This window comes from Lynx canadensis, chromosome E1 (genome assembly GCF_007474595.2).
Source record: "Lynx canadensis isolate LIC74 chromosome E1, mLynCan4.pri.v2, whole genome shotgun sequence".
Taxonomy (NCBI): Eukaryota; Metazoa; Chordata; class Mammalia; order Carnivora; family Felidae; genus Lynx; species Lynx canadensis.
The window spans coordinates 52,830,007-52,841,419 of NC_044316.2; the positions used below are offsets into that span (position 1 = coordinate 52,830,007).

At 51.3% G+C, this 11,413-nt stretch overlaps 1 protein-coding gene across 1 annotated transcript; it reads left to right on the forward strand.

The window, feature by feature from the left end:
- Positions 1–1,904: 1,904 nt before the first annotated feature.
- Positions 1,905–8,186, forward strand: SSTR2 (somatostatin receptor 2). The gene is made up of 2 exons (XM_030295447.1): positions 1,905–1,967; positions 6,243–8,186. The coding sequence occupies exon 2, from the start codon at positions 6,336–6,338 to the stop codon at positions 7,443–7,445; it is 1,110 nt and encodes a 369-aa protein (XP_030151307.1). The 5' UTR covers positions 1,905–1,967; positions 6,243–6,335; the 3' UTR covers positions 7,446–8,186.
- The last annotated feature ends 3,227 nt before the right edge of the window (positions 8,187–11,413 follow it).

Here is an 11,413-nt window from a genome sequence, read left to right on the forward strand (position 1 = left end):
AGCATGATCGCAAGGAGAGCAGAATGGGCACTGTGTGGGTCTTCCTTTTCCTACAAACCAGTCGGGTCACTGGTTTTAAACTGGAGATGGCAACAGGGGTTGTTGCACCAGCTGCGTGCCCTGGGCATGCAGAGCATGTGGAGTTGTGAGCTCAATCCCACTCTGCCCTCCTGGTACCCTCAACACCCCCATCTCTCCCAGCCAACAGTGAGCAGGGACACCCCTCTTCCAGCGAGCCACCTGCCCCAGCCCCTCTACCCTGCACACAGGAGTCGAGAGAGAACCTGGTTCCTGGATGGTTTGGAACATGAGGCAACCACTCACTCAACTTCCATCTCGCTCCCGGACCCTAGCAAGAGGGATTCAAGCCCCATCATAACCAACAGCTCAGAAAGAGACGAAACCCAAGGAAACCCTCACCCCCTGCAGCAGCTACCCCAGGACACAATGTGGCCCAGACAGATACTTGCCGCTGACTGCTACCCAACCGGGCACTTTCTTTCCCAGGTGACTCACCTATCTCCAGGGCTCCCGCTACCCGCTCTGCACGCAGCCTCTGGACTTGTCAGCCCATAGACAAAACTGGAATTAATGTTTGCTTTCTGTTCCCCGTCTTCTAAAAACTGTACCCAGGGTGGTGAGTTTGTGACTGTGCTTGGAGGAGGGTGAATAAGGAGAGGCTGCAGGATCGATTATGACTTATTAATCTATTGGAACAGAAGCTGAATCATCATATTCAAAAATGAAAACGCTGTAAAAAAAAAAAAAAAAAAAGAGGCAGGGGGCGCCTGGGTGGCTCAGTGGGTTAAGCATCGGACTTCGGCTCAGGTCATGATCTCACAGTTTGTGAGTTCGAGCCCCCGCGTCGGACTCTGTGCTGACAGCTCAGAGCCCGGAGCCTGCTTCGGATTCTGTGCCTCCCTCTCTCTGCCCCTCCCCTGCTCGTGCTCTGTCTCTCTGCCTCTCAAAAATAAATAAACAGTAAAAAAAAGAAAAGAAAAAAAAAAGAAAAGAAAACGCTTTCCCCGGGGGATTCAGCTCCCACTTCCTGCGTGTCCCCTCTTGCTCACGCACAGCTCGCAGGAGGGGAGCCGAGCTGGGTCCCGCCAACAGGTGCCGTCGGACAGGGTTACAGGCGGGCGACTGGCTGTATGCCTGTGCACCTCCGAGCACAGAAAGCTGGGAGAGGGCACGAGTCCTCTGCTGAGCCTCGAGCTGAATTCTGGAACCCATGTGCCGGCTCACACGCTGGGCCGGAGGGGTGCTGGCCACTGCATGAAGTGCTTTCCCCCACACCCATTTCCTCCCTGCTGTCCCCGCGGCCCTGCGCCCCGGGACGACCGGCTCTGCAAACTTGTCTGACGGGAGATGGCGGAGGTCCAGGCGCGGAGGTCCCGGCGCGGGTCCGGGTCCCCCGGGCCGCCACTCCAGCCGCACGGAATATGCTGGCTGGAACACACCCGATCCTGTGCAAGCGGTAAGAGGGAACGCAGCGCGTGTCCCCGCCACGAGCGTCCGGGAGGCCGGGATCGCTCGGCCCTTCACGCCCCCGCCCCGGTGAGCTCGGCCCCGCAGCCCCCGGCGGGTTCTCCAGGCGGCTCAGCCCCGTCCTCCTACGGACCAGCGGGCGGAGCGAAGCTGCCGTGACGTAACCGGGCGGGGGGGAGGCGCGTGGGGAAATGTGCCGAGGGGCCCGGGCTCCGCGGGGCCAGTCCCGGCGACGCAGCCACCCGCGCGCACGCGCTCGCTCGGCCACCCGCGCCCCGAGCCTCGGTCCGCGCTCGGCGCCGGGGGTCTGCGGGCCCTTTGGGCTCCGGGCGGCGCGAGGGGCGAGCGGGAGCCGGCAGCGCGGGACGCCGAGCGCCAGGCGCCGGCCAAGCTGCTGCGCGCCTGGGCGCCCGGCGGGGTTGGGGACGGTCGCTGGGTGCCGACGAGCCGAGCTAGCCGATTGCAGCGGAAAAGCAAAGGTGAGGCGTGTGTGCGTGTGTGCGTGTGTGTGTGTGTGTGTGTGTGAGAGAGAGAGAGAGAGAGAGAGAGAGAGACGCACTTGGGCACCTGGGTGCATCTGCGCTGCATGGTGGTGCGCGCCTCGGTGTGCCCGAGAGTAGGTCCCGGAGCGTGGTTCTCCGCCCCTGTGCCTTTTGGGCGGCGATTTTGGTGGCAAGGAACGACGGCGGGTGCCCTGGAGTGAGTGAGGGCTGTGGATCGTGTGTGCGGGATCGGACGCGTCCGCAACCACCGCAGGCTGGTGTGCGTGGCATGCGCCCTTGTCCAGTCCTCGTCCCCCAACCGGCTCGTCCAGGTGGTAGCTGCGACGGGGGACAACTTCTCTCCCAGCCGCCTGCAAAAGAGACCCCACGCGAGGAGAGCGAAGCCGGCTGGGACGGGGGTGGAGGGTGTCACTGCTGGGGGCTCCTGCGGGGCGTGCATTCGAGATCCAAGCCTGTACGGGGCAGGCGGTGGAGCAGAGAAAAAGGGTGGCTTCTCCTCTGTTTTTCCTTTCCCCGCCTGGGAGACAGATCCCGAGAGGTCTAGGGACTCCTTCCCCAGCGCCGGGGAGGAGAGGACAGTTCGCCTATGTTTGGAAAGACCCAACCCCTGAGGGGCCCGCGCCCGGGAGCCGCCGGCCAAGCCCCCAAGCGGCTGTTAACAGCTCCCTGCCGCCCTGATGCCTGGGCCACCACCTCTGCGTTTAGCGACGGGGAGTGCTGGCACCACAGTCTTTAATCTCCCCCATCAGCCTCCTGGAAATAGCAGAGGATTCTTTAAGAAACCCTTGGACCTGAGGGCCGTGGAATTGAGTGATGAGGATTTTCTGTGCCAGCCTGGGGAACCAAATGGACTGTCCCCAGTCTCACCTCTCCCCCATGCCCTTTGGCCAGGCTGCCTGGGCTTTCCTCAGGCGCTGTATTGCCGCGGTGGCTAGCACCTGACTATTGTCTCTTCCACCAGCAGGGCTGAGCTATGGCTGGCTGGAGACCTACTTGGGTTTAGCTGGCCACTGGGGAAGTGGTGGTGAGGAATGAATGGGGGGCTTGGGGTGGAATGTTGGGAAGAAGGGAAAAGCTGGAGCCCAACAGGATTTAGGACCGCTCCTGATGCCCAGTCCCAATGCCCACACTCGATTCATAGGCTCCCGGAAGGGCAAGGGATACCCCAGACCATTCTCACCCTCCTCTCCAACATAGCCCAGACTCAGTCTCAGAGGAAATCAACAACTAGCCGTTGCCAGTGACTAACTCTTAGGCTGGAAAAATAAGGCAAGCAGAATTCTAGCCAAGCTTCCTTGTGCGTCTAACTTAACCCCAATCCAACAGGCATTGATTGCCTAGCATGGGACTCCACTTTCCCCGGGACCCAGATGAAGCAGAAGGTCACTCGGAGACCTTAGGCAGCTGACTTCATTGTTGATGAAATAATAAGAGTCACTGTGACTGAAACTCATTTCTTCCTTGGAGAGGGCTCCCACTCTGGACTGGCTCGCCAGCTTACCACCTCTGCCACCTTCACCAAGCCCTGAACGCTATGTGCTGCTGCTTCACAGCCTATTTCAGAAAAACAATCACCTCAGGCAATTCCATCCCACTGAGGGAGACCCCAGCCAAAAAGGCAGAGTTAGGGCTGGAGATCAGCATTTGACCCTCCCTCACTGTCCTCCACTGTCATCATCTCGATCTCCAAACCTCTAGACAGCGCTCTGTCCCCCAGAGGTCTTCAGGCTCACCCAGACACTGAAGTGTGACCTTGCATGTTACATAGACGGGACCTTGGAAATGCTAGTGATGAATACACACCCCAGTGCAGGCAGCTTCAACAGGATTCTGGGTCTGTAGAATTAAAGTACCAATAAGACGGTTAGAATAATAGTGGAAACAACCCAAATTAATCCAGGGATACCCAAAATGGTTTCTTTATAATTTCGGTTTCTAAGAGCTGCCAGTTTATGCTTTTTACCCAACGAAGACATTAAATCCTGGGTCCCCAAAGTGCTTTGCAGAAAGGTCAGCCACAGAGCCCAGACCCCACTTTACAGATAGTTGCCCGGTAGGGAAATTAGCATAGAGAGGGTAAACAATTGTGCCTGGCAGTGCAGAATGAATCAGAGGCAAAGGTGGGCAAGGATTCTCTAGAACTTGTTGGTGGCTAAGTCCCCTATAGCTCACTAGCAGTCTCTCCAAGCATAAAGGAGCAATCTCCAATCTTCACTCAGGCACCAGGGAAAGTGCCCTGCTCGGGAGACATGTGTCCACCAAGTGAATTATTCCCACTGTGTGCTGAGCACACCGGTCTTCTACCATCTTCTCTCTTCCTGGAATGACCTCCTTCCTGCCCTTCCTGCTTTATTCTTCATATATTCAAGACCCAGCCTACACATTCCTCTTACGAAGCCTCCTCTGAATCCTTCAGGAGAGGAAGGCATTCTTAAGCCCTTTGTTCATTTCTCCATGCAATTCACACCCAATAGGAGTTGGCTTCCTTGCCTGCCCCCCCCCCTAAATTACCACCTCCTAGAGGGCACCAGACATGCCCTGTTCATTCCTATATCCCTGGTGTGCAGAACAAAGAATCTGCCCACCCACCCCCCCCTCCAGCACTGTTTTTTTTTCATGACAGTAGATAAATCACCTAATTATGTGATGGGCTATTGTTTTATGACTTGGGCCAAGCCAGTGGAGTTACAATTATTCTCTGAGCGCTAACGTAAAACAGGAGTCAGCTGTTTTAAACCAAAGCCCAATTATCAGCCACTAGTTTTCCAGTCCACCGAGCAGCAGATATGATGCTGTGAAAAACGCAGAAGAGTCGAGCGTCTTGTGTTTAAATCCCAGCTCCACCAGTTACATACAAGGGAATGGGAGCAAATTACTTCAACTCCCTAAGCCTCGGTTTCTCATCTGTAAAACGGAGACAGTTATCCCACTTCATAGGATGGTGGTGAAGATCAAGGGGATAGAGACGTGAATGAACCAGGTAGTGTTGGGAATGCACTTCTGTGAATGAGCCTGCCTCCCTCACACCTGGCTCCTGTCTTCCTCCTTAACCAGGGATCCCAGGCAAATCCGCTGGAGTGTTAGAAGATGAGCATTCCGGAGCAGTAACCACCCCCCCCCCCAGCCCCCAGGGAGTAACCCTCCCCCCCAGGGACTCTGTGAAGCATGCGGAGGTCAAGCACTGGGTATTGGAGAAACGAAAACAGAAGAAACAAACTAAACTAAAACATGCATTTTAAATATAAAAGCAAGCCAGATTTTTATTTTTGATATTTAAGACTATAAATTTATTCATTATGTGAGTAGATTTCAATAAATTAGAGCTAACTCAGATGGCAGAGGAAAAAAGGGGGAAAGAAGATTTTTTTTTTTTTTTTTTTTAGTTCTGATTATGAGCTCAGCACAATGCCAGGCATTTCCACATACATTTCATCCCTTAACCTCCATGATGCCCCCATTTTTAAAAATATTTATTTTGAGAGAGGCAGGGGAGGGGCAGAGAGAGAGAGAGGGAGAGAGAGAGAGAATCCCAAGCAGGTCCCATGCTGTCAGCACAGAGCCCCATGCGGGGCTCAATCCCATAAACCGTGCGATCATGACCTGAGCCGAAATCAAGAGCTGGACGCTTAACCAACTGAGCCGCCCAGGTGCCCCATGACGCCCCCGTTTTCACAAATGAGAGAGAGTGAGAGGGGTCGTGTGGCACGAGGTCACACAGGCTTCATGGTGGAACCCTTCTGCTTTACCTCTAAACTCTGGGATTTTTCCACTTGGGATTTTTAGAATGGAAAGACTCCAAAGCAGTCGGCAAGTCAGTGGAGATGTCCTCACAGGGAAAAGGCCAAGAATGCCCGTGTCAGACCCCTCAGAGTCAGTGGCGGGACTTCATGCTCTGCCTCTTTACGGTCGACCAGTCAACTTCTTAGGAATCAAAGTCCTTTTTTTTTTTTTTTGCAGCCTCAGCCATGTCCCACACATGCGTCACCACAGATGACAAGGTCAACCATGATGACCCGACCCAAACAAACCCTTCCCCCCATCTCCCTACTCCCCCCCCCCACCCCCGGTGGAAAAACAACTCAAAGAGTCTGCACACTCATAAGAATGGGTCGGTAGCTCTGACGCTGATGCAGAAAGAGAACACGCTTTTCGACTGCAGGGCATGTCTGAGAGGGTAAACCGGAGACCCAGAAAGCTGGCGTGAGTGTAAGCCTCTGACTGGTGGACCCGTCTTCCTTTTTTCCCTTGCAGATGTCACAGTGGATCCTTTGCCTCCAGGACACCTTAAGGTGAGAGTAAGATCTCTGGCTGGCTGGAATCGGCCTAGAGGAGTGTAAGGCAGCCATGGACATGGAGTACGAGCTACTCAATGAGAGCCGCCCGTGGCTTTCCCCTCCCTTTGACCTCAATGGCTCTGTGGTGGCGGCCAACGGCTCCAACCAGACAGAGCCATACTATGATCTGACCAGCAACGCAGTCCTCACGTTCATATATTTTGTAGTCTGCATCATTGGATTGTGTGGCAATACGCTTGTCATTTACGTCATCCTCCGCTATGCCAAGATGAAGACCATCACCAACATTTACATCCTCAACCTGGCCATCGCGGATGAGCTCTTCATGCTGGGTCTGCCCTTCCTGGCCATGCAGGTGGCTCTGGTCCATTGGCCCTTTGGCAAGGCCATCTGCCGGGTGGTCATGACTGTGGATGGCATCAATCAGTTCACCAGCATTTTCTGCTTGACGGTCATGAGCATCGACCGATACCTGGCTGTGGTCCACCCCATCAAGTCGGCCAAGTGGAGGAGACCCCGAACGGCCAAGATGGTCAATGTGGCTGTGTGGGGAGTGTCTCTGCTGGTCATCTTGCCCATCATGATCTATGCTGGGCTTCGGAGCAACCAGTGGGGGAGAAGCAGCTGTACCATCAACTGGCCAGGTGAATCTGGGGCATGGTACACAGGGTTCATTATCTACACCTTCATCTTGGGGTTCCTGGTGCCCCTCACCATCATTTGTCTTTGCTACCTGTTCATTATCATCAAGGTGAAGTCCTCTGGGATCCGCGTGGGTTCCTCCAAGAGGAAAAAGTCTGAGAAGAAGGTCACCCGGATGGTGTCCATAGTGGTGGCCGTCTTCATTTTCTGCTGGCTCCCCTTCTACATATTTAATGTCTCCTCCGTGTCTGTGGCCATCAATCCCACCCCAGCGCTTAAAGGCATGTTTGACTTTGTGGTGGTCCTCACCTATGCTAACAGCTGTGCCAACCCTATCCTGTATGCCTTCTTGTCTGACAACTTCAAGAAGAGCTTCCAGAATGTCCTCTGCTTGGTCAAGGTGAGCGGCACAGATGACGGGGAACGGAGTGACAGTAAGCAGGACAAATCCCGGCTGAATGAGACCACAGAGACCCAGAGAACCCTCCTCAATGGGGATCTCCAGACCAGTATCTGAACTGCCTGAAAAATAAAAAATAGAATAAAACGCCAAGCTCTGCCAAGTGGCAATATGCTCCCTGCCCCCATGCCTTCCCTTCCTCTTGCCCATCACACCTGGCTTCTAGAATAGGGAATTGCTCAGCATGAGTCCAATCAGAGAACAGTGTTTGAGTCTGCTTGTCTGAGTGAATGATAATGTATTAAATTGATTACCTCCCCCTTAAAGCGAACATTTAAATGCAGGCAGACAATTCCAAGTCAGGAGAAGAAGAGATCATGCCTGGGTATGATCTGTAGAAATGGTGACGCTCAACAAAGATAGGAAAGTACGTCTGCATGTTCAAAACCTAATATGTAATCTTGTGGTCTTAACGTTTATACTTATCTATTCTATTCCTCTCTAGTCCCTGTACAGTCATTCCTACGTTCCCTGTGTTCAAGTACACGAGTAGCGAGTTGAAGTGTGCATAGTATAGGTGGACATTTGTTACAATATGGAACCCACAGAAGTGGACTTACCATGAAGCCAATAAAGTTTAAGCTTCAGGGATCTCACATGCTTGGGCAGTATTTTCACATGACCACATGTTTTCGTAAAAAATTGTAAAAGGAAGATATTTTTGTATTATTCTTTTTCTTAAAGACATCTCCTTAAAGCTTCCAGCCTCTCAAACCCACCTCTGCCCCCTGGGTATTTGCTTCTATTTAATTTCCAGCAAGTTGGATCAGAGTGAGAAAGGCAAAGGAGTTATTTGAGGACCCAGACTATAAATTCATGTGTTTTCTCTCCTTAGATATAATCAAAGAATCATTCATTTACCCAAAAGGACTTAAATGCTTGGGGGGGGGGGGCGTCGATTATTGTATTTATCAAGACAAAGCCTGCTTTGTTGTAAGATTGCATTTGTTCCTTCTTAATTTGCTTTGGTCTTTCTTAGGGAGCCATGGAAGGGGAGGGTGGAGGAAATCACCAACATGACAGGCAAAAAGTTGACTGGAATTCTTGTGGGGAAACCATTTAATCCTCCCCCACCATGAAAATAAATGAATAAGAATAAAACAAGATTACACCTTGACGAGAAACCACGAAATTCTTCTTTTAAAAAAAGGCAGACAGGACTTCCTAATGAAAGAAAATGGAAATATAATCTAACAACTCCTTGATTTTTTTTTTTTAAGGAGTTGATACAAAGCTAGGCACTAAGAAAACCACAGTACACACTAAAGACCCAAGGATGCTATTCCTGAAACATAGGCATGGGAGCCAGCCAACCAAAATGTAGCAGGTAGAGGGTGCCTGGGTAGGAGTGGTGGCGGGAGTCCCATCCCTCACAGGTATGCCTGTGCCACCTTCCCCGCCCACCATATACAAATTGAACATCGACCTTCAACGCCACAGACTCTGAGCTGTCCTCAAGCATGGTCACAGACAGGCACTCCACACCATCGGTGACATTTTTCTGTGCCTGAAATGGTAGATGGGCTCACGTACAAAGCAGTAAGAGACGAGATGATGCCCATTTCACTGAGCAAAATTTCCAGGGTATGAAGATATAACACGTGGGTGTTTGTAAGGATGCCATCATCTCTGGGTTTCTGTGAAAGCCTCACTCCCTGAGTGTCTCACATATAGATTTTACCATATTTAAAAAGGAGCCTTCCTCTTCTGGCTCCCTAAGCAAGGCCCATTTGACAGAATGACTAAGAACCCCACCTGTAGCATTGCTGTTAATGTGCCGCCTTCGTTCTGTCTATATTATTCATGCCACCTCATTCCCGAAAGGACTCACTGCGGCCTAGAAAAATGTGCTCAGTAATATTATGATAGATAAGTAAATCCACGCAAAAACTAAAAGAGGCACAATTGTAAGATGAGACTATAGGAAAAGCCGTGACCCAAAAGTGCACGCAGTAAAATCCCACACTCTTACTTAAGGAAAGGTCGGCTATAAGTTCCACTCAGGACTTCTTAGCAGCCACAACTGATAGAAGGTGACTCTTCCTCCTCTTCCGCCATAAAAACAAGCAACGATTTGGAAGGAAATGCTTTAAACCCGGCTTTGCCAATACTAATAATATGAGACATTCCCGGGTCTTTGAATAAAGGCTGAGTTTTTACTTAGGGAAGTGATTCCAAGGGACCAAGAATTAGTGGAAATAATTTCAGGGAAGACGGACGAACTCTGTAGCACTCAGGCCCCTGCAATCAGACGCTCCCTCCAAGGGGGCCGGGGCCCACAGCAGCCGCCTAAAGTCTTGACACAAAATGCATATCCAGATATATAGTCGGTGCTCATCAACAGGGCGATCATTCTAAGATTGAAGCTATAATTCTCTCCAAATAAGCAGGCAGGTTGCTACTGGATGAAAAGGAATTCTCCATTTTTCAAAATCTCTCTTTCAAGGATAACTTGCTCTCTGGTGGTTTTCTTTCTTCCAAAAGCGGGAATCAATAGCTGTTTTAATTTAAATGTTAACATAATTTTAATTCCAAAATGTCAGCTTAGCCTCAGCTCAGCATTCAATTATGAATATAAATCTGCTGGATGCTGGGAGAGAACAAAAAGTAAGGCACTCCAGTGAGTTTAGGGCATCTGATCATTTGGATTATGCAAGCTACTATTTAACCTACCCATTCGCATGGGTAGTTAAGAGCTGGTTAAACCTAAGTGGATCTGGTGAGAGAGGTATCAGGAGAGATAATAGGACATTGTGGCCTGTATTGGACAACGTTAGCTTGTGTTTCAGTAACACGGAGTTGAGGAATAGCGAGCATTTGGTGGATTTTGTGCCATAGCTTGGGACAGTCTAGGCGGCCAAGGAGAAGGACAGTGGGTAATGGAAGGACACTGCATTTCCTTCCTTTGTTTTTGGAAGGAGGAGAGGTGGGAGGAGGAGAAGGGGGAGGGGGAGGAGGAGGGGGAGGAGAAATCATGACTCTTCCTTAGTTGTAACTGCTAGGAAATCCTGAGTGGAACTTGTAGCCGACCTTTCCTTAAGCAATAGCATGGGATTTTTACTGCACGCACTTTTGGGTAACAGCTTTTCCCTTTCCTATAGCCTCGTCTTAAAACTGTACCTTTTAAAAAAATTTTTGCATGGATTTATTTATCTACCCCAAATGGCATGCAGAGGAGAAAATGCGGGCTGGTGGGCGGGGCTTCCAGAGCAGGCAGTAAACTGGAGTCTATTTGCTTACACAGATTTAATCTCCAGTGTTGATGGCTGACCCTTTCAGCCCCAGCTGCCCTAGATAGGAGCACCTCGCTGGAAAAGTGGACAGTGTGGTCACTGAGAGAGGTAGGAAGGAAATGACTGTCGAGATACGTGTTGCTAATCAGCTCCAAATGTGACGGTTCAATCAAGACAGCTAAGTTACGATGGAAGGCAGAGATGAACTTTGGCCTTGCTGAAGGATGATGGCAAGAGAATCATCAGGTCTCCACAGACGGTTGGGAAGGCCCGATTAGTGTTTCTGGAATGTGTGTCATCATAAAAATCACCATAGGCAGCGAGCAAGCCAAGCATTTGAGATTTCTAACAACTTGTAATCAGTCACCTGTCTGATCCCGAGTTTTGCCAGATTCTGAAACACCACATTTCCTATCACGGGTCCGTCCCATCAGAGCAAACCTTCACCTAAGTGGTTGTTCGGCTCCTAATGTGTGAGTTTCTTGGAATATCCCCATAGGCAGCGTCTCAAATTCTTACCTCTAGCAGCTCATCTGGAAAGGAGGCACCAGGGACTGTATTTCTACTTATGGCTGAAAAGCTTCCGCGGGTCTGTTACTCCAGTCGGCAGACCGTCAGGGTTGGAAATAGCAACTCCGGGGCAAGTGTTCATGCCTCCTGCCCCCGCTGCCCACTCCGCTTCTGTGAACTCAGCAGTGACTGGACACAGGCCGATCGCCTCCGTCTTCTCGTTTCGAGGCCGCGTGCACCCGGACTGTGCTACACGACACAGGTCAATATTAACCAAGACTT